We start from the raw sequence: 21,423 nt of genomic DNA, 5'->3' as shown, positions 1-21,423 counted from the left end.
GAGACGCGCGACGCGAGTTGACGCGTTCTTGCCCAAACATGACGTGGACTACACCACGTGGCGATGGTGATAAGAGCCGGGTATGTGGCTGGGTGGCCCTGAGTGAGAGAGAGTTGCGGCTCCTGAGCGGCGACGCGTCGATCGGTCGGTAATCGTCACTCACTCGGCCAGCAACGTGCAAGGTGAACGTAATTCATCAAGACTATCTTTCAACCCGCTTCCTTCCAACTTTCCACTTTCCTTTCTCCCCCAAGGCCAGCCAGCCCGAAACACACCATGGGCTTCAACTGCGCTCCCGTGAGTCCCTTAACTGCTCCGATGCGACGACCTAGCTGACCCCAGCTCTACGAGACGTTCAACGTCTACGTCTCGCCCTCGGCATATGTCTTTGAGCCCAGCTCGTCGACTGTTGCCGTCGGCGACTCCGGCATCTCGGAGAAGGACGTCCGCGAAAGCCTGCACGTCGACCGCAAGACCGGTCAGCTCTCCCTCAATGGTGAGCTAAGATACGCTTCCATAGCTGACACCAGTCTCCTCCGCCATCCCTCTCGGCCGCGATAAGGTCATTACCTGCTACGGCATCATGGGCATGATCACTCTTGCCACCAGTGAGTCGACCGTATGCGGATGGGGCGAGGCCGTGTGACTTACCGGGACTCTCTTGCGCCTCTCCATGCTAGTCGTCCTCGTCGCACAGCTGACAGCCAGCCGATTACCTCGTGATCATCACTCAGCGCGAACCCTCCTGTCGCCTCCTTTCGCACCCGATCTTCCTCGCGACCGACTTCCGCCTTCTTCCCCTGAATCCCCAGTCGTCGACGCAAGCGATTCTCGGCAACCCGATTGAGAAGGAGCTGATCAGTCTCGTGGAGCAGGGTCTCAAGGCTGGCAACATATGGTTCTCATACGGTTGGGACCTGACGAACACGCTGCAGCGGCAGCAAGAGCAGCAGGATGCTGGCATGGGACCCGGAAAGGCGCCACTTTGGCAGCGTGCCGACGAGCGCTTCTTCTGGAACCGCTTCCTGCAGGACAGGCTCATCGATGCCACCGAGAGCGGCACCGACCTCAGCCGCTTCATCCTCCCGGTCATGTTTGGATGTAAGTTCGTTCAATGGGTCGATTAGCTAACCCCAGCTCTCGAGCTCCGCTCTGCAACCATCAACAACCGCGAATTCTTGTTCTGCCTGATTGCCCGCCGTTCGCGCCACCGTGTCGGAACCCGCTACTTCTCGCGCGGTATTGACGCCTCGGGTGCGGTTTCGAACTTTAACGAGACGGAGCAGATCGTGCTGTACGACCCCTTGCCTGAGGACGGACGGCAACCGACGCGCGGGCGCGTAGACGGCCGTGAGCGCATGTCGTTCGTGCAGGTGCGTGGCTCGGTGCCGATCTTCTGGGTCGAAATCAACAACCTTCGCTACAAGCCCGACCTGCAGATCATGGAGGTGCCCGAAACCGCCGAGGCGTTCCGCTCGCACATGACGGATCTGGTGCAGCAGTACGGCGACATCGAGCTCGTCAACCTCGTGAACCAGAAGGGCTACGAGCAGCCGGTCAAGGAGGGCTTTGAGCGCGCGATGGCGCTGACGGCGATGGACCCGAAGCTCGCCCAGCACTGCCACTACCTGTACTTTGACTTCCACGCCGAGTGCAAGGGCATGCGTTTCGACCGCATCCAGCTCCTGATCGACCAGCTCTCGGACCAGCTGAACAAGGACGGATGGTACAGCGGCTCAGCTCCAGTGTCTGCGGGGTACGGCGCGGCTGCTGGTCCCACGAAGGAGCTGAAGAAGCAGACGGGTGTCATCAGGTCGAATTGCATGGACTGTCTCGACCGAACAAATGTCGCGCAGAGCGCGCTCGGCAAGTGGGCGCTGAACAACCAGCTGCGCGACGCAGGCATCCTCAGCATCAAGGAGACGGTGGACGTTCACCCAGAGTTCATGAGCGTGTTCCGCAACGTGTGGGCGGACCACGCCGACACGATCTCGAAGGCGTACTCTGGCACTGGGGCGCTCAAGACCGACTTCACGCGCACGGGCAAGCGCACCAAGGCCGGCCTGCTGCAGGACGGCTACAACAGTGTGATGCGGTACGTGAAGAACAACTTCTTCGACGGCGACAGGCAGGACGCCTACGACCTCATCACGGGCTCGTGGGTCGCGCGCCGCGGCGCCATCCCCCCTCTGTCCGACACGCGGCCTCTGCTGCACCGTTCGATGCCTTACATCTTCCTCTTTGCGCTCGCCATGATCCTCGCGGCTCTCACGCTCCCCCGCTCCAGCGACTGGAGCATCGCCTCGTTCCTCCTCCTCTGGTTCCTCCTCCTCGCCATCAGCGGCACGTTCATGTGGGGCAACGGCACGCACTACGTCGCCTGGCCACGCCTCAACCCGCCCCACGCTATCCTGAACTACAGCGGAAATGGATTCCGCTCCAAGCAGCGCGGGCGCGGCATGAGCATCTCCAAGATTGTGCCGGTCAAGAAGCGGCGCGGAGACGAGATTGAGATGAAGCGCAAGGGCGCTCTCATCGATTAGACTGCAAGACGGATTGTTTATATAGCGAATGTAATATGGGACTTGGCTCAGGCCAGACAGTGATGCATCTGGACTTCTATTCTACGTTTGGCTCCTAAGCTCCGAGGCATTTGGAAGGCGCAGGGTTCACGGAGCACGGCGGCCGAGCCAGACAGATCCAGCAACAGCAACCGCCGCCGCGGCAACGACAATCGCCTGGACCCTCGTGGCGTACGTCAAGCTCTGCAGTCTCTGTTCGGTAGCAGCGAGCCTCTCCTCGGTCTGTCGGAGTTGAGCTTGCACGTCGATGACGCTCTTCTCAAGACTTGCCGAAGATGCGAGGGGGATAGAAGGAACAGCGTCACGCACGATGGCGGCGATCTGGGCTGCGACACTGGGCGGGAGCTGGGGATATCCCGAGGATGTCGGCGTGCCCGGCGGGGAGTGCGAGGCGGGATGCACGCGGCTGAAGTCGGGGATGGCCATTGTGTGTCGCAGGCAACGCCTTTTGGGTGTTCGTTGATGGCCGTGATGGTCGTGGAGATGCCTAGCTCACGATGTAGATGGGAAAGGCATGTTCATGGTGCACGATACACCACTGCACAGACGCTCAGAAGCACGCAATGCGCGCTCCGTGCTGCGTGTTATTGCCGGCGGCACACAGACCGCACGTTTTACGAACCTGCTGCCCAAGCCTTCCTTCTCCTGACCTTCGTCCTCGTTGTGTCGATCCACAAGTTTTACAACTTCGCCTTCTGCTTCGCCAGGCTATCGAGGAACCCGTACGTGAGTCGCTCCGGCCGGTTGGTCATATTACCGGCTGGTCTCTGTTGGACTGGCTCGATCTTTGGGCTGGGGGAGCGGCAGGAGAGGCTTGGGTGCCAGATTGAAAGCGGGAGGACGGACCACTGCGTCGGCGTCGGCTGAGCTGGGTTCATGGCTGTTGGTGGTGAGATGGGCGATGCTGAGATGGCATCGAGAAGGGGCTGCAGACAATGAAGGGAGGAGAGGGCGTGGGATGGAGACATGGAGACGAATGCCGAACACCGCTGGACCCACCACCGTTGACGGAGCTAGTCACTGGCGCGACATTGTGAGATGAGTGACGTCAGGCACGGCTGTTCGTGTCGGCGTTTGCGGACCATCTTCATGAAGAGAAGTCGATGTCTGAAGACAGCGAGCGATGCAGAAGTCGTGAGATGACGATGAGTGCAGAGAGCGGCGAGGTCGACCAAGCTTTGACCAACGTCCCCCACTCTGCTGTCGTCTCCGACTCCGATGGTTCCGAGATCCCTCTCCAACTGGTCGCCAGATCCCCTTCCGTACGGAAAGGGATCTCGACCTCAAACCTTGCACCGTCGTCCCCGCCGGACGGCAAGCCATCACCACACCCGTCGAAGCCTCCACCGTGGTACCGCTTCAACGGTTTAACCAACGAGGACACAGCCTCGAGCATCTCTGCCGAGCGGACAAACCAAGGATACCCCCTTGGGTGCGATGCGTTCCTGGTCGCGCTGCCTCGACAGAAATTGCAAACCTTGGTGAAGCTTGGGTAGGGAAGAATCTCTTTCCCCCACCGTCCTCGACGCGTTAATTCCGTCGGTGCTTCGACGTTGAAGCTTGACGACGGCTGACCCTGAGGTCCAGAAAGGTATAAAAGGGGCTGCCTGCTTGCAACAACATTGGTCTTCCCCCAGCACGATTCGTTTCTGAACCTCCTCACCGTACAGTCGCACCGCTCTGTAGCACCATATCTCAACCAAAGATAAGTAGTCTTCATATTGTTGCAATACACACCCACTATGCCTGATTTGAGCGAGACCGACCCCAGAGTCCAGATAGACGCGAGCTATTATCCGCACATCATGGACCAAATTCTCGGCCTTGCACTGCCGTCCAGCCCGTTGACTCTGAGGAAGGTGTGCCGCTACTGGCGCGCCCTCGTCGATGTACAGGAAGCGCACCATGTTGTGCTGGACATGGGCTTGCCCCCCTTTGAACCTGAGTGGCCAGAGGTCACCGAGGCCAGTGAGGACGCCGAATCCGATGCCGGAGCGGCCGCCAGCGTGCACGATGCCCAGCCCGATGAGGACGGCGATGTGCCGATGCCGCCCTCGCCCCCGCCTCCGCCTATGCGTCTAGTCCGGAAGCCCGCCCAGAATGTGACCTATGTCTGGCAGTTCTCGGCGAAGCGTCTCCCCATCACGTACATGCATCGCACCCTCGCTGGGACGGAGCGCAGGACCCTGCCCTGGGTCGACGTGCGTCGCAATGTCCGAGCCATCGACATCCGGTCCTCCGCCCAATGGGTGCGAGACGCCGTGCCCCTCGACGACTTCAAGCTGCACACTGTGCGCCTCTCTAAGGGCGCTGGGTGGGACAGTGTCACCATGCTACCTCACGCGTACCGCGTCGTGTTCGCCAATGGACCGTATGCTCGCAACCTGGCTGCTATCCCGGACAATGTGCAGGCGTGCACCTGCGAACGCACGCACACGCGCAGGGTCGTGCTCAACGTGCGCAACCCCGTACTGGACGCTATCGACGAGAGAGTCCCGCCCACCATTCCGTCTGGACTCAGGGAGCTCGTCGTCATTTTCCATGGCTGGCCCGTTATTCCTCAGTACAACCCCATCGACGATGCCGATGCCGACGGTGGCTTGAATGGCGATCCGCGCAATGATGCCAGGCAGTTCATCGTCGCTGCCGCTGCCGCCGGCGTCAGAGTCACTGTCGTCAATGTCGAGCTGCTTGATCTCAAGAAAGGCATCAAGACCTGCAACTGGGAGAGCTACCAGGAGGAGCTGGAGGAGTTTTGCGCCATGGATGTCGAGGAGATGGGCATGGATCCGGAGCAGGTCATGCAGAGGGTCAGGTTTGTTAGTGCTGAGAAGTACAGGAAGAGAGTGGGTGAGAAGGAGTTCAGATTCGAGGCTATGCTTGATGTGTGAACAAGCCGAACGAAAAACAAGGAAAGCAGACCACGACGGGCTCGTGAGAGGCCGGTATAAACAGAATACAGAAACATTCCAAATCCAGCTCTGTCTTGGAAAGCGTTGGCCGTATCTCAGAGGGGCATCCGTACACTGCCTTACATTCGCCGAGGGGTTATTAGCGTTAGTTGTGATGCACATGGATGCTGTCTTGCAGGCTTCGAGTCGTGCAGTAGATTCTGACGGGCTGTGCTGCAAAGAGCAATGATGGGTCCGGACTGACCGCGAATTTCGACTTCTGTGTCAGACGAAGACTGCGGCATTCAGAGTTGCCTGATCGGGTCTCGATTCAGACGCAATGCGATGCTCATGGGAAGCGTGTGAGTGCAACATGTGCGCATGAGACAGCTGGTTGAGCGATTTCGGAGATTGGTCCTTGAGCGATTTTTCTGACAAAGAAGGGTCCGAACACGGACCCAACAATAGCGCATCTCGGCATCCTTAACTCACCCCCTCCATGATGGATGCGTGCTTTGTTGACACTGACGGTATGTCGCATGTGACGTCCACCACCGCACTGCCGAGGATGATACATATGCAGAGAGGCGTTGTGCTTGCTCGTCCTCCCCCAGCTCGCCACTCCTCCACACGTAACTCACCAGAGACATGTCTAACCCAACACAACGTTTGCCCATGGAGGTTTCGTCGCTGGCATCGAAATTCGAGGTCGAGCCCGAAATCGCCTCCCTCTCCACCACTCTGGCAGTTAGCCGGCCAGCCACCTCCGCCCTGCACTTCCCCTCCACTTCTCCCGGCGGCACCCACCACCCCGAACGGAAAGCATGGTACAAGGCCGAGCACAGGAAGCAGATCTGGGAGCGCGCAACGCCGACCAAGGTCGCTAAACCCATCTGCGTGGTGGTGCGGTACGGCAATGTGGTGTGGCATGCCAAAGTCGGCGAGGAGACGTACATCTACTACCTAAAGGTACGCTGGATCACTTGTGCCTCTAGCTGACAGCAGCGCGCCATCGCGTACCGATTCGCACCCCAAGTCGGACCAAACGGGTTGCAGTGAGTAGGGCGGCGGGATGGCTCGAGGGCTGATGGGTCTCAGAATCATCTATGGCGGGCGCAGGCTCAAGGATTGCCAGCAGATCCGCGACACGGGGATCGAGTACGGAGACGAGGTCGAGTGTTCCGTCGACTACGGTGGGGACAGCCCGGGCTACTAGGCTGACCGCAGACCAGTTGGAGCTGTCTGGATAGATGTGAGGCGTAGTGTATTGTCGCCATCATGTGATGAAGCTGTATGGAACACACAACTGTGTCACAACCCACCCCAAACGGACGGCAACGACGGGCGGGCCCGGAAACTGACAGCACTGATAAGCGCTGCCAGACTCCAGAACAGTGTCTCCTCATCCTCATCTCAGCATGACCGTCCCCATCGCCAGCGACACCGAGGACGTCTCCAGCCTCTCGCGCAGCATGGCTGCAGTGGGTATCGGCGGCTCTCTCCCCCGTGCTACCCGCCTTCGTACCGAGTCCGAGAAGGCTGCGCTGCTCGAGAAAGACAAGCCCTCGTCCGACTCGCGCGCTCCCTCCGTCATCTCCACCACTGCGTCCCTCAACTCTGAGAGGACGATTAACGACGTGAAGCCTTGGATTCGCGGTGTGCGCTCGGCCCGCGACAATGGTTGGATTCTTGATGAGAAGCTCGCCCGCGGTCGCAGCGGACCTAGGTCTACCCGCGGTGCCTTCGACATCAAGATCCGCTACGGAAACATCAACGACACCTGGGAAGTTTACACCACCTCGCCCGTCTGGAGGCTCAAGGTAAGCGCTGCAGGGGAGGCACACTGACAAATCAGAGGAGCTTTGCCTACGACTGGGCGCGTGAGATCGGACCCGATGCGCTGAAGTACGTTCAGGCTTTGCAGCACATTCACTGCTGACGACACAGCTTCCACTATGACGGTCAGAAAATGAAGGACAACCTCACTCTTGGCCATTACGGCATGGAGGACGGTGATATCATTGACGTCTTGCCCGACTTCAGTGAGTTTCCCGCCTCGCGTTTCTAACACTCAGGTCGCATCCATGGGGGTTAGGTAGCCTGATGATCGTAGGATTCCGCTGGCTTGCTGAGGACGTATCGGAAGTGTTGCGTTGTAGTTCCCGTAGGCCGTAGGAAGTGTGAATGCAAACCAGTGACACCATCATCTTGTCGAGCCTGACAACTTACGTGCGATGCGCCCAGCATTGCTTGTGCGTGTACGACGTCGCGACCTGTCTCGCTTGCCCCTTCCCCACAACACACTCATGACGTGCCAGATCTGCGCCCCTCGCGCAGCCAGATAACGACAGCCTTCCTCATAATCATGCCCTCCTTCACTCTTCTCACGCCATGTCCCCTCTTTCCTCCTTCATCGCCTTCAAACCCTACTTCACCATGACGGTCGCCACCTCCTCCGACTCGACCCACAGCGTCTCCTGCCTCTCGCGCGGGCTCGCTCTCCTCGGCCTCTCTCCCACTTCCAAGCGCGCTCCTTTGAGCGAGAAGAATCTGAACCTGCACAACGGTTCTGACGCCAGCTCCGGCTCGGGGTCCGAGACGTCCAGCACCGAGTCCTGGTTCACGGTCGAGAAGCCCGAAAAGACGGCTAAAATTGACGGGGTTGAGAAGCATCCCGCCTCGGACAGCGCGAGCCAGCTCGTCGTCGAGACGTACGAGGAGGACCTGCCCGAGTACACTGAGAAGAGCGCCATCGCCGTTGCCGTCAGGTACAAGAATCGCGAGCTCTTCTTCATCGTCAAGCCCACCACCCGCATCAAGACTATCAAGGTGAGCTACCGAATGACCGCCCATTAGCTGACATCTCAGCGTGCCTTCGCCCAGAACTTTGGATCCAAGGGCGAGCTGCGCCCCAATGAGTTGCAGTGGGTTGCGCAGCTCAGGCACTTGGAAAGGGTAGCTGACAACAGGCTCAACTATTGCGGCCGCAAGCTCCGTGACAGGATGACTGTCGCTGAGTGCGGTATGGAGGACGGGGATGAGATCCTCTGCATGATTGACTTTGGTAGGCTCGAAAGCTTGGGCACGGCTGACGTCAGACTATATCCCCATGGCTGGATGATTCGGGCGTGGGAATGGGCGAATGCGAGGATGTTATGTATCGAGAGAAAGCCAGTAGTAGACTGATGCACTGTAGAATAGCAGCAAAGGTCATTGGACAAGCTTGAGATGAGTGATGTGATTTTGATGTTGTTATCTCGGTGAAATGACTGTCGAAGCCCTGAATCGGTGATGTCCGCGGTCGTTGCGTGACATCCCTTCCATAGTGTAACACGAGTGGAGCGATACCAGCCCTCGGGTGCACTACTCGATGCATACAAGCACTATTGGCTGTCCGGCATATCAAGGTTGTCCAAACACTGATTGTGAATGGTGATCAGCTTCTTCCGTCCCCCGGGAAGCGAAACCTGCTTCTGGAGATCAAGCTTGACGAAGAGCCCGGCGTAAGTCTTCCCTGGCCTGACGTAGTCGTTGAGGCACTTGTTATCGTCGACGTTTTCAGAGTTGAACAGACTGAGCCTTCATGTCAGCTGAGCAGTAGATACAAGGCTTACACCTGGGCCGGGGCCAAGTAGCTCGTGTTCTTCTCTATGATGAACTTCAGGTTCTTGATCTTGATATGGCGGGGAACGTCGAGGCAGCAGATAGGAATATTCCACTCATTGATGACATTGAGGTGGATGATCTCGACCGCTAACATTAGCACACTGCAAGTAACCGCATCAGTCCGGACAACTCACCACGCGGCTCATGTACGCTAGATAGCATCGACCGGCGCCAGCTCTTAGGCCTGTGCTGAGCCTTGCGAACAACACGAAGAGAGATGTCGACCTCATCAGGACTAGCACTCGCTTCATCGGTGAACAGGAGTTGACGGACTTCCGTATGGGGTTGAATGGGACCACTAAGACTGTGAAGCCTGAAATTAGTCAAGCATTTGTTCCCATAACTCACTCGATCCGATCGATGTCGACGGTAACACTGTCATCTAACGTTTCAAGGTAATGCCTCCATACGTTGAGCAGATCCCTGGCTCTGACGTTGTGAGGGAAGATCGTTTGAAGTGACAAGCCGTCGCTGCGGATAAGTCCGATGCGAACTGGAGTCAGTGCCAGAAGCAGCGAGGAAGGCTCACTCGTTCCACCTTGCTTGCATCGTTTGACGAGACCGAGGCGAGCAAGGGCCGCAGTGACTGGGGAGGTTGAACTAATAGCCATGGCCGTGAGAGTGGAAGGTGCTTTGGGATGCTCGAGGAAGGAAGGTTGATGGTGCGCAACGAAGGAAGGTTGATGGTCCGCAACGAAGGAAGGCAAGAAGCCGGAAGGGAAGGAAAGACCAATGCGGGCTCTTGAGAGGATTAGAGAATGCGGAGAATGAGTCGCTGGGCACAGGTAACCGAGGGGTGAAGAGACGATATGGTAGATTCACAAGAGCGGAGGAGAAGAGGTTGAAGAAGAGTTTTGATGTGTGAGTAAGACGAAGCAGTCTGGACGACTCGAGGGGCGTCGGTTGCACAGTCAACAGCGGCCTAGCGCGAAACGCCGCAGGCGTGACAACGCGGTCTGCCATTCATCCCCTTTCGGTGGACGTCAGGGGCATGGCAGACTTGGTGCTGAGCATTTGGTGAGCGGAGAGTCTCAGCCAGCAAGTCGCATGCATAGTTGTCAGCTGGAGTTGCGGTGTTGTCACAATGAGAGGTGTGAGTTCAGGTGTTATCGAGAGTCAGGGCGGCGTGAAATTTACCGATGCTGCCCTGGATCATCGCTGAAAACTCAAGCCTGAGTCAGTATCGGAGACCGTCAGTGAACGTGTGGACAGAGAAGCGCCAACTCAATCACTTTCATCATACTGTCTTCAGATTTCTACTTGGAGCTTTGGAGGGCTCAGAGGGGCAGCGGTAAAGTTGCTGCATTTAAGGCCAGTGAACACCGTCGGGGAGCGAGTTGCCGGAGATGCCCTCAGCGCAGAGGCGGTTGAAGAGGTCGAAGGTCTCGGGCTTGACCTTGTCCGGGCAGTGCTGGTTGAGGTAGGCAATGCCACGGTTGATGAGGTCCTGGTGGTCCTTCTGGCAGCCGCACTTGATGGAGCCGTTGAGGTCGTCCTTGTTCAGACAGCCGATCTCGTTACCGATGTCGATGACACCCTGGACGAGGCACTTGTCGACCGAGTTGGGGCTGTGAGGGTCAGCGGTGTCCGAGGGTGAGGAATTGTTGGAAGAGGTGAGGGAGGGGAAGTAGGGGACAAAGGTGATGTTGAGAGGAGACTCACTCAATGGGGTCAGCCATGACGGTAGCGACCGAGGCGACGAGGGCGGCGGCGACAGCGAAGAACTTCATTGTTGTTGTTGGGTGGTTTGGCTGGTTTGTTGGAGAAGAGGAGTTGTTGTTGTTGATGGACACAGAAGACGTCTTGATGGCCTTCTTATATACCTTTCTGAGGTGATCTTGGGACTTCGTGACTTCGTGAACAAAGGTGACCGGCACACCCATAGCCACACCTGTTGAGTGGGTTGGTGGTGAGGTCCTCCACAGCTACCCCGGATCGCCTCGATCGAAACCCCATGGCGCTTCCGTCGGATCCCGCCGGCGTCCTGGTAGTGCGGACCTCAGTGCGGCCGCAGTCCCCTCTTTGCTGGTCGGCCGGTGCCGCTTGCACTGCTTATGCTGCTGGAAGCATGTCCGAGTGGGCTTGACGTCACCGTATGGGCTATGCATGTTCGTGTTGAAGCTAGACATGCCGGAGGTTTCGATGGCCCCGCAGTCTAGTGACTATTCCAAACAATCCGTCCATGCGTGGACCCGCTAGTGCCCAAATCACCGAACGGGGCCATCATCCCCCATGCCCGATCACCCGCCACTAGTCCGCGTAGTGCGTATTAAAGCAGACTAACCGCAAGCTATTGCGGACTATACCGGACTAGGGAACAGGTCAGAACGCAGTCCGTCTTCCACCTGTCCACGCTTGCACACGCTTCCAAAGTGCTGCGCTCTACCGCAGGAGCTACCCCGGAGCATGTGACTTTCCGGCCGGGCTCAGAACATCCCGTGTGCTCAGAAGTGTCCCATCCCATGCGACCCATGAGCGACCATGTTGACCATGAGGGGTGCATGCTGATGCATGTGAAGGTATGCGGACACACTACCTCCGAGAGTTGCAGTCCTCTGCCCTCAGCCGTGCCGATGCAGCCGAAGCTTTGGAGCTCCTTATCTATCAATCAGCTAGCGACGCCACTTACGCGTGGCTCACATGGCTGGCGGATTTGCTGATGATCGAACGCTAGAACACTGGCAGAGCACATGGCTGCAGGCGGGAGCGGGGCCGACGTCCCCATAACTGGAGACCCCTCATGCTCCCGGTTCCCGTGGTGGGGAATGCGCGCTCTTCATAATGCAACTGCCAGCTTGTACTGCTGAACTTTGTTAGCAGCTAGAAGCCAGGAGGTTGGTCTACGCTTGAAGCTCGGTTATTCAATAACCCAACATGATACACGGTGCACCGCATGCGCAGTCTGACTACGGTCGAAGAGGCGCTGCGCGTGAGGGGATGGCGGAGACCCTCATGCCGCCAGTCGCTACCTTGCCGATCCGGGGTCCTCGGAGTACGACATGACTAGTGCATGTTGGACGCAGTGGTCCGCAAACCGGGTAGCGACCCGATACGGAGGTCACTCGACTTGGAGGAACCGAAGCTTCCTAGTGTACCAGTTCACCCGCGCTCATCCGAGCGTGGGTTCGCCGAAGCCGCCGACTCGACCACGGCACTAGCTGCGGAGTCGGCCTGCCTAACACTGTCAGTCGGGCATGCGTAGCATCTTGGTGCGCTCACGACGCTCGTTGATTCCAAATCTGAAGCTTCCGCTCGTGGTTCAGAACTTCATGGGGATCCAATCGCACTGACTTATCATCAAGCCAAGAGGTGTGAGGGGGCTGCCGAGACTGCGCCGACAGGGGCTGCTCCTGTACGCAGTCGGCGAAGACTGTCCATGAAGACATGAGCGCTGAAGAGTTCCCGCTGCAAAGTTGCACACGCCGGTTGTGGTTGCCGGAGGAGGCTGCCGACGCCGATCGATCACCCCGGGGACCCCAAAGTCGGCCCCAGCACCGCCTCTTTCCCCACTGACTCACTGTCACCACAAAGTCTTGCTATTGATAGAGCATGTGGAGGCTTGAAGGCAGAGAACCCGGAGTGCGTTGACCGGCGTCTAGTGAGAGGCATGTCGGTCATCAGCATGGGCCGTGCAATTGATAGCCGAGCAGCACGTTCGTCAGTACAGGCCAGAAGATGGTTAGGCGCTTGGGGTGCGTCAGCTGACCCAATACCAGATGCCCGGCACACTTGGAGGTATCCAGCTCTAGCGCATCCCGAGTACGGGCTGCAGGCATCATGCCAACGCCGATCGCAGCAGGGCACCAGCAGCAGGCCGGAGCCACTGCTTCAGCACGAGGTCTCCGGCATTCCAACTCCTCGTGTCTCGACGTCATCACAGCCGTCTTTGAACGCGGCCAGACCTCTCCGGCTTAACGAGTAGCCGACATGCTCGCACAATGAACGATGCGGAAACTCAGCGTGCTGTTCGCATCGTCCTTCCTCCGTTTGCGTTTGGTGCGTGAGTGTGAAGGCGGTGAGTACATCGAGATTGTTCAGTTCAACGAGACGTGGGGAGAGATGATTGTACGCTGTGGTTCGCGGGGTCATGCATTCAGCCTTGAGAACTTCATAGCGTGCGAGAAAGAACCAAGGGTATCATTGACTTAGATGCGGTGCACATAGATGTGGGCTTCGCTGTCATTGTCGTCGACGTGTGCGCCGATCTTGTTACGTGGATCCAGGGTCTGACCGTCGATGGTCAACCTGGTGGTCAGCTGTTGAGCAGGAGAGGGAGACGTACTGGAGTTCGTTGTCCGCTATCTCCTCATAGCCAGCAGCGAGACTCATCAGAATCTCAACGGAAGCCTGACGGAGCATGTTCACCTGTTTGATGTCTTTACTCGTGGTGTGCACCCACAGGACGACGAGATCCGACACTGCCATCAGCAAGGACCTCCACCTCTACTAACCGCCCGGCTTGTCGTACTGGGGATCCGGCAGTGAGCTTAGGTGCTGGTCGATCTCAAGCTTCTGCTGCTCTTGCTCAGTCGGCTTCCTCGATGGTGTAAGGACAATGTTCCCCGTCGCGTTGATCGACCGAGCGAGTTGGCCGATGCTGATGACCGGGTCGAGAGCGTTTTCCTCCGCATCCTTCATTCTGAGAGTCAGGGAAAGGTCTCTGGAACGGGTCTCCAACACATACTCCACTCGGTTGACGTCTACAGCCACATCGGGGTCGCTCTGCTCCAGGAAGTATGCCCAGTGATGGATGATCGCCTTTATCGTCGTTGCTGGCTCGGCCAAGAGCTCGAGAGACTTGCCGTGCGTGCCTCTCACCTCCACCGTCACCGCTGCAGATCAGCATTTCGCTGAAGACAGGTTCGAACCTTCGTCAGTGACAGCCTGCCCTTGGCATTGGCGATGGTTATCCGCCATGAGTTCGTTACTGGTGAACTTGAGTCGATGAGTTGGTAAAGTCGATAGTAGGGAAGGAAGGCTGGAAAGGAAGTGCGAAGCAGTAGAGCTGCGAGGGGCGTCGTGAGAGATCGGCGATCGTCCTTCTGGGCAGCTTCTCACGCCCGAGAAACGTTCAGGAGTATCAACAACGTCCTTTAGATAACTGTGATGGTGATGTTGGTGACGGTCGTACTCCAGAATGTTGAGTTGCTAAGCCGTTAGAGCGTTCTTTCACAGCCAGGAGCATGCAGCACTCCGGAGACCCCGTCTCAGGCACAGAGCGACTTGAATCTCGGCATCCTGACAACCCACCCTGGCCCAAGTTGCCGATCGTACACTCTTTCAGCTTTCGCGTCTACGGGTTAGGCGATATCATGCAGCATCAGTGGGAACGGAGGGGCTCTTGCGACTTTTCCAGGGATGAGAGGGTTGTGATAGTTGCAAGAGGAGCCTTCGTTGTAGCCATTGGGTGACGACTCACAATTGTTCCCAGTAGTATCAGCTGTAAGTGGAAGAGGGAGTTCAGGTACGGGTGCGCGTCATCACATCAGACGCGTCTGGCGCGTGCCCGTTGTTTGGACTCAATTACCTTGAACCACGTCTTCGACTGAACCTCGACATTTCCTTCCTGCATCGCTGCATCCACTCTCAAACATGGCAGGGACAAGACGCAAGTATTCACTCCACATTCTCGAGCTCCCACCCGAGCCACCCAAGCGGTTACAGACTGATTGTGAGCCCATGCTTCTATACTGTGCATCGAAGTTGACCAGCAGCCATTAATGTAATCCTCAAGGGAACAGATGACCTTCGAATGACGTTCAAGGTTAAGCCGTCAACTCGAGTCTCGCGCTTTCTTCCGCTCTGGGCCCAGTATCTTGAAATGCAGGACGGGAACGTTGCTGTTGACCCCACACGTCTACAGTATGATCTCGGCCCAGTGGTTCCGCTGACACTTGAGGCTAGTTGATAAGGACGGCCCAGTGGATGACGGCATCACTGTTCAGCGTCTTTACAGCAAGTCAGGACGCACAGAGCTCCTGTTCAACGTAACTCGGATCCCTTCTGAGACGCGACTGATAAAGTCAGCAAGTAGTCCCCCCGCAGGTACGTTTCGGTACCGCACGAGTCCTGACGTCAGCATATACGCTGGGACTGACCTTCCACAATCCCTCCAGCATGAAGCAGTTGTGGGTGCGTCTAGACAGCACATGCTCTGTTTCGGAGCTATACGACGCGATGAAGGAGCATCACATGGTTTCTAGGACCAAAGACTATCCCTACTCGTACGTGGAGGTCATTTTTGTTATGCTAATGCCACAGACTGGTGCACGCAAGTGGTGTGCTTCCCAGAACAGACACTCCGATTGGCAACTTCATTGCTGAGGACGACGAGAACATAACAGTGGACATCTTTGAGGACAGGCGCTTCCAATAACCCTGTGATGATATTGTCTGAACGCCATATGGCCGCATCCCGCGAAGGGGCATGTAAGATCATGGAGATGTTTCTAGGCAGCCGGGTGCGGTTGCTCACCAGAGACATGGCGATCGCGTTTCATTCTGACGTCAAAGTCTGGCCATTGTGTCTAGGCGACGCTGATCAGGAGCAACGCCCTCGGTGACTCAGCTGCAACTCGCCTCAAGTAACTACGGTGCTTTGAATATTCACTTCTCTTCCAAAGCCATGGATCCAAACTCCTCAGCCTTCTCAGCCCGGAACGACATGATCGAGCCTACAGATCCCTCTCGTACGAGGCCAAGAGTAAACCAAGTTTAAGCGGCAAGCTCCAGCTGACCCTCAACAGTGATCAAAGTTCAAATCGAAGGAGCCGAGGCAATACCCTGATCCTCGACGTCAAGCCTCACACCAGCATGCAGCGCTTGTTGGAGCATTGGACGCAGTACATGGAGCTGCAGCACCCCGATGTCGCAATCGACATCTCTCGTCTTGAGTATGCTTGTGCCGCCGAGGACGCTCACGGCCCAGAATCTGGCACGCCACCTGGGGCAATCCAGGTACCGCTGCTCTGGTCGGCTCCCTCCCCGCCCAGAAAGAAATCAAGACCGAGCATGGCTCCCAGGACATGATGTGCTTTGAGGTCCAGCGCCTCCCTCCCGCTAGCTCCACGACTTCCCTTGGGCTGGCTGAAGACCTTCGTCAGCTTAAATTTGGAGGTATGTCGCATCTCTCATGCCATATGTTGACCCGGACCATAGCTACTTGTACCATCAACATCACGGTCACGACGATGGCAAGCAAGACCTTCGGCCTCAAGATCTCTCGCGCCGCGACAGTCATGGACCTGAAGAGCTTCATCCAAGACCACGAAGGTATCCCTCTCTACCAGCAGAGGTGAGTTCTCTATCCACATCTTACGCTATCACCAGGCTTATCGCCGACGGACAGGAAATGCGGAACAACCACCTGCCAGTCGGGTTTTACATCATGGACACTGCATCGGAGGCGAAGATTACGCTGGTTCTCAGGCTCAAGGGGTGTTAAGGCGTCTCCTAGTCAGGACACATGTTTGTACATATTGGTATTGCTTGAGAATGCAGACTCGCGACTGTTGCGCACTATAACGCCTGTGCGCGCTGTTCAGCGAAAGAAAGGATGAGATCGGCGCAAGGAGGGCGTTCGACACGCGACACAGACACTGATTCACCTGACCCCAAGCACGCGGCCCTGCGCCCCACAGCCAGAAGACCATGACCACCATGACATGGTCAAGTTCTACCCTCGTCTCTCCCTCACGACACACGATGAATACCATCTCTCAACGTCCCAGCAGCACGGCCTACAAGGCACCAGACTCGATCGAGCCTCTGGGCGGCGCTCCGTTGAAGTGTAGGCCGATAGAGATGGGGAGACGAGCTGACAGCACCCAGTAATTAAGGTCCAAGTTGAAGGTGTCGAGGGCAACACCGTCACTTTCGACGTCAAGTCGCACACCACAATCGATGGCCTCAGTCGCCACTGGGCTCAGTACATGGAGCTTGAGCAGCCCGACGTAGCGATTGATCTTTCCCGTATCAAGTAAGCCGGCATCGTGATATCCTCGCTCACCCGGCTCACCCAGGGTTTACCTCCCCGAGAACGATCGTCTGCCCAGAGATACGCTCGTCAGCGATTTGCCGGTGAAGAAAAGGCTCAAGACCGAGGAAGGGACTCAGGACGTGGTCTGCCTGAAGATAGAGCGCCTCTCGCCGAAGTTCTCCAGGACGTTCTTAGGCTTTGAAATTAACCATGTTCGTTACGAAAAGCCCGGAGGTGAGTGCTGTGGTGCTTTACACAAGTATCTGACACATTACAAGCGGTTCACACTATCAACTTCAGCATCATGACTTTGACTGGTGCAGCGATCCGCTTCAAAGCTGCCCGCACTGCACTCATCGAGGAGATGAAGAGCTTTATCCAGGACAAGGAAGGCATCCCCCCCGACCAGCAGAGGTGAGCAGGCCGCTCTGTCTCTCTCTCTCTAACCACATTCCAGGCTCATTTTCAGAGGGCTCGAGCTGCCCGACAACATGCCCATTGGTCACTACATCCTCGACAGTGACACGGAGGCCCGCATGCACCTCGTCCTCAGGCTGCGCGGATGCTAGCCACAGGACATCTTCATAAGCTGTGCATAGGCGGTTCATTGTACATGCATCGAGATTGGTTCTCCGCAGGAGGAAGCATGTCCAAAGTTACTACCAAGTAATCGCGGCGAAACTGAGGGGTGGCGATCAGGTCCGCAGGAACAGCCGATCACTTGTCCAGTCATCCCATGGCTCGAGTTGACCTCAACTCATCCATCCATAACTCTACATCCGACACTCTCGCCCCCTTCGCTACAATGAGTGCTCCGGGCAGCAACTACTCTGCTTTCTCACCAGGGGATGACCCTATAATCACCTCTGACAACATCAGCAAGTCCAAATGTAGGCACCCACGTTTCGCTTTCTACTGACCTCCGCAGTCATCAAAGTCCAGATCGAGGGTGAAGGTGACGGAAACAAGATCACACTCGAAGTCAATCCACACACCACGGTCAGGCGCCTGCGCGAGTACTGGGCCCAGCATCTGGAATGGCAAGACCCCGACGTTGCCATTGACATCAGCCGCATCTAGTTCGTACTCCACCTCATCAGTAGGCGCGTGGCTGACATACTCAGTCTGACTGTCCCGGAGGAGCTCCCGCCCTCCTTGGAGCAGTCGGTTCGGTCCCTCCCGGTCTTCAAGAAGTGCAAGCTGCCTAACGGTCAGGCTCAAAAGCTCGTGTGCTTGATCGCTGGCCGCTTGGCTCCTGCGAGCACCACCACTGCCCATGGTTTCGCAGCCAAACTGAAGTTTGTGAAGAAGAGCGGTAAGTTTAGCGGATCACACGCAACAGCTCTCAACTCTACTAACAGGTAATGCAGCCACACCGATTCTCACCATACACGTGCACACGTTGACAGGAAGGACGTTCACCTTTCCGGTCAGGCGCAGCGCTACCACTTTGGACATCAAGGATCGTATCCAAGACCGAGACGGCGTACCTCCTGACCAGCAGAGGTGAGCGAGCGACATACGGTGATGCCATATTGACGCCAGGATCATTTGCCAGGGACAACAGCTGGATGATAGTCTGCCTATTGGATTCTACATTCATGACGATGCAGAAGAAGCAGACCTTTACCAGGTTCTCAGGCTTCGCGGTTGTTGAGATCTCACTTCGCTCCAGCCCATGCCAACGTGTATAAAGCTTTAGGAACAATGCCGGTATTAGAGAAGTTTCATGCAGAAGTCGCTGTTCAGTCCTTCTTACCTCTGAGCCTAACTCTCGCGTCTGCCCCGTATGTCTTCTTCCGCATCCTTACCTCGCCGGGAGCGCAGCCATTTGCCACCCCGCCAGTCATCGCGCAACGAGGAGCTGTCACGTGACCATGCCGTCATTGTTGACAGAAGTCAGTCAGACGACCTGGGATTCTCTCAAGTTCGCTCCATACACATCATGGTACATCGCGAGCGGTCGGCGAGGCCGTCCCGAGGTGCGGTAGCGCACGTCAGTGGCCCCGCAGACCGTGCCGCACTTATACATGACGTGCAGGGCGACCTGAAGCTTTACGCAATCCTCGGTGCACTGCGAAACGGGTGAGCTACACAGTCTCCAATTACCGCTTAGGAACGGCTCCGACTGACATACGACAGGCAGTTCCCCGACAACAAACAGCTGGATGCCCTCCTGGGATACATGGCAAAGCGCTGTCCGCCAAGGGAGCTACACGTCAAGCTCTCACCTGACACCGAGGAGCTGTTCGAAGCCATCCGCGACCTGCTCGTGACACTGCGACTAGTCCTGCGCGAGAAGAATGCCGACGAGATCATACAGGACACGATGTGGATGACCTGGAAGGAGTCACGAGATGTCGACGGCTCGGCGGCTCGGCACATCCGCACGCTGACCATGCTCTTCGTCACAAGCCCAGAGGTCCGAGCGCTGCTGACCGAGATCCTCGTCGTCGGTCGTTCGATCCTGAAGGAGAAGCGGTCAAAGGAGCGTAAGTTCGTGATTCCTGTGCCAGACAAGGAGAGCCAGCCCGTCGAGGACCGAATACCAGGCGCGTATGTCCCAGAAGACTCAGACTCGGACGACGACAGCTTTGAGGATGCCGTCGACGCCGTCGATCCGCGGCTACTGAAGCTGGTCACCTTGTTCAAGAAGGCTGTGTGAGCTCAATACTTGACCGCAAGCTGACGGCAGGTCGAGTCTGCAGTTGTCGGACGGATATCTTGAGGCTATGTCGTGGCTGCTCGACACGTTTCAGTACTACGAGCGCGAAGCGGCAGAGAACCCCGACAACTCGCCCTTTCTAAACAGCACCCGAGAATTGCTCAGCCGTGTTATCCAGATCATGGAGCGATTCGCCAATGGACGCTCGTTATCGGGTGTGCAAGGTTCAATACAGCAACTGTACCGCAAATTTCTGTACGACCCGGACTTCGGAGTGCTGGGCACCGACACAGACGCCTACCTGCGACGAGTGCTCCTGGAGCGCGGGTTCTTGCAGCACGAGAACTGCGTTCCTCAGGCGGAGGAGCTTTGGGACCGCTGGAATCAGTGGTTCGCGGACGAGCTCAACCGAGCACAGTGGAACGTCTTCTTTGTCGCGGTGTCGACCTGGCTCGGCGTCAAGGACGACGATCCGGAGCCAGAGGTGTGGTTCCCCGATGACCCAGTGACAAGCAAGCTCGAGACCGACCTGCGGCGTGTTGCGGTACTGCTGCTGGGGAAGAAACGGGTCGTGTGGTCCGACATCTGCCGCCTGATCTTCCCCTCGGTATGCGGATGGGGATATGTGACGATACCCCGATTCGAGGTCTGCTCACCGAAAGTTGAGCTTGTGCTGGAGAACATCCACCTGTCACTCGCAAACATCATTCCCACCTTGACCACCTACAAGTCGCAAGACATTTTCAAGTTCACGCCCTTCGACGAGCTTGACGACTACTGCGCTAGCAAGAACCGGAAGCGCGTGCAGCTGCGCCTCGACCAGATACAGGCCGATGCGAAGGACCTGCTCGCCAGCGTGCGAGTCAAGCGCTTCTCGCTGTTCGAGCAAGGCAAGGCAGACGTTACCCTCTCGCGCAACGGCATCATTGTTGAGATTGATGTCGAAATCAACTTTGATCCTGCTGCTGAACGCGTGCTCGAGATACACGAGGCAAAGGTCTCTGTCGACGAGATGCGCATCGTTGCGCGCGGGACGGGACGCGACTACCTCTTCCGCCTCCTGCTCCCCGTAGCGATGCCGTTCCTCAAGGGCCTCATCTCGACCAAGCTCACACGGAAGCTGAACCAGCTTCTCGAGCGCATCAACCGCGAAGCCGTCATCATTCGCGACCGCACGCAATCCGAGGATGCCGACGTTAAGGGCGCCGCCATCCGCGTCATGTCCCGGCGCTGGGACGAGGTCAAGAAGGAATCGCTCGCGTACAAGGAGTACATGGCCACGGTGGAGGACAGCATCCGCGCGGGCAAGGAGACGCCGACAGACGAACAGCGCAAGTGGCGACCTGTCCTTAAGAGGGCCAAGATCAGCTCGCGCATCGAGGACGCACTCCGGCCCGACGTCAGCGCGTTCCCGGAAGAGAGCCTGCTGTACCGCCGCGCAAAGGAGGAGAAGCTCGCCCGAGAGGCGGGTGACAAGGAGCCGACGTGGCGCTCGCCAGTGTTCTCCTTCTCGTGGGCCAAGGTGCCCACCGGACGACGAAATAGAAATAGACCCAGTGTTGTAGAACAATCTCGTACTTCTACCCAGCAGCAACTGTAGCCCCTGTGTATACTTCTAGACACCCTACATCACATGCACTA

General features: G+C 57.3%; 10 protein-coding genes across 10 annotated transcripts; 7 read left to right on the top strand and 3 right to left on the bottom strand.

Annotated features, from left to right (window-relative positions):
* Positions 1–276: 276 nt before the first annotated feature.
* A1Q1_00988 (inositol/phosphatidylinositol phosphatase) lies at positions 277–2,543 on the top strand (the record flags this gene model as incomplete). Its single annotated transcript, XM_014325611.1, has 5 exons — positions 277–297; positions 352–478; positions 531–608; positions 709–1,101; positions 1,345–2,543. The coding sequence occupies 5 exons, from the start codon at positions 277–279 to the stop codon at positions 2,541–2,543; spliced, it is 1,818 nt and encodes a 605-aa protein (XP_014181086.1).
* A 126-nt stretch (positions 2,544–2,669) lies between these two features.
* A1Q1_00987 (uncharacterized protein) lies at positions 2,670–3,008 on the bottom strand (the record flags this gene model as incomplete). The annotated part of the gene is made up of 1 exon (XM_014325610.1): positions 2,670–3,008. The coding sequence occupies one exon, from the start codon at positions 3,006–3,008 to the stop codon at positions 2,670–2,672; it is 339 nt and encodes a 112-aa protein (XP_014181085.1).
* Positions 3,009–3,685: 677 nt separating this feature from the next.
* Positions 3,686–4,078, top strand: A1Q1_00986 (uncharacterized protein; the record flags this gene model as incomplete). Its single annotated transcript, XM_014325609.1, has 1 exon — positions 3,686–4,078. One exon carries the CDS (start codon positions 3,686–3,688, stop codon positions 4,076–4,078), a length of 393 nt encoding a protein of 130 aa, XP_014181084.1.
* Positions 4,079–4,324: 246 nt separating this feature from the next.
* Positions 4,325–5,473, top strand: A1Q1_00985 (uncharacterized protein; the record flags this gene model as incomplete). The annotated part of the gene is made up of 1 exon (XM_014325608.1): positions 4,325–5,473. One exon carries the CDS (start codon positions 4,325–4,327, stop codon positions 5,471–5,473), a length of 1,149 nt encoding a protein of 382 aa, XP_014181083.1.
* Positions 5,474–6,121: 648 nt separating this feature from the next.
* A1Q1_00984 (uncharacterized protein) lies at positions 6,122–6,689 on the top strand (the record flags this gene model as incomplete). Its single annotated transcript, XM_014325607.1, has 2 exons — positions 6,122–6,442; positions 6,537–6,689. 2 exons carry the CDS (start codon positions 6,122–6,124, stop codon positions 6,687–6,689), a joined length of 474 nt encoding a protein of 157 aa, XP_014181082.1.
* Positions 6,690–6,891: 202 nt separating this feature from the next.
* A1Q1_00983 (uncharacterized protein) lies at positions 6,892–7,541 on the top strand (the record flags this gene model as incomplete). Its single annotated transcript, XM_014325606.1, has 3 exons — positions 6,892–7,293; positions 7,359–7,378; positions 7,421–7,541. 3 exons carry the CDS (start codon positions 6,892–6,894, stop codon positions 7,539–7,541), a joined length of 543 nt encoding a protein of 180 aa, XP_014181081.1.
* Positions 7,542–7,864: 323 nt separating this feature from the next.
* Positions 7,865–8,659, top strand: A1Q1_00982 (uncharacterized protein; the record flags this gene model as incomplete). The annotated part of the gene is made up of 2 exons (XM_014325605.1): positions 7,865–8,302; positions 8,342–8,659. The coding sequence occupies 2 exons, from the start codon at positions 7,865–7,867 to the stop codon at positions 8,657–8,659; spliced, it is 756 nt and encodes a 251-aa protein (XP_014181080.1).
* A 197-nt stretch (positions 8,660–8,856) lies between these two features.
* A1Q1_00981 (uncharacterized protein) lies at positions 8,857–9,750 on the bottom strand (the record flags this gene model as incomplete). The annotated part of the gene is made up of 4 exons (XM_014325604.1): positions 8,857–9,046; positions 9,088–9,226; positions 9,274–9,443; positions 9,488–9,750. The coding sequence occupies 4 exons, from the start codon at positions 9,748–9,750 to the stop codon at positions 8,857–8,859; spliced, it is 762 nt and encodes a 253-aa protein (XP_014181079.1).
* Positions 9,751–10,445: 695 nt separating this feature from the next.
* A1Q1_00980 (uncharacterized protein) lies at positions 10,446–10,869 on the bottom strand (the record flags this gene model as incomplete). The annotated part of the gene is made up of 2 exons (XM_014325603.1): positions 10,446–10,707; positions 10,802–10,869. 2 exons carry the CDS (start codon positions 10,867–10,869, stop codon positions 10,446–10,448), a joined length of 330 nt encoding a protein of 109 aa, XP_014181078.1.
* A 5,083-nt stretch (positions 10,870–15,952) lies between these two features.
* Positions 15,953–21,382, top strand: A1Q1_00979 (uncharacterized protein; the record flags this gene model as incomplete). Its single annotated transcript, XM_014325602.1, has 15 exons — positions 15,953–16,096; positions 16,162–16,255; positions 16,298–16,433; positions 16,813–16,928; positions 16,970–17,117; positions 17,161–17,351; positions 17,396–17,531; positions 17,817–18,007; positions 18,055–18,196; positions 18,242–18,432; positions 18,488–18,623; positions 18,731–18,904; positions 19,014–19,202; positions 19,260–19,778; positions 19,819–21,382. 15 exons carry the CDS (start codon positions 15,953–15,955, stop codon positions 21,380–21,382), a joined length of 4,071 nt encoding a protein of 1,356 aa, XP_014181077.1.
* Positions 21,383–21,423: the final 41 nt, after the last annotated feature.

Source organism: Trichosporon asahii (genome assembly GCF_000293215.1).
Source record: "Trichosporon asahii var. asahii CBS 2479 unplaced genomic scaffold scaffold00038, whole genome shotgun sequence".
NCBI lineage: Eukaryota > Fungi > Basidiomycota > Tremellomycetes > Trichosporonales > Trichosporonaceae > Trichosporon > Trichosporon asahii.
The sequence above is the reverse complement of the archived record's forward strand: the minus strand, read 5'-3'. Positions and strand labels throughout refer to the sequence as shown.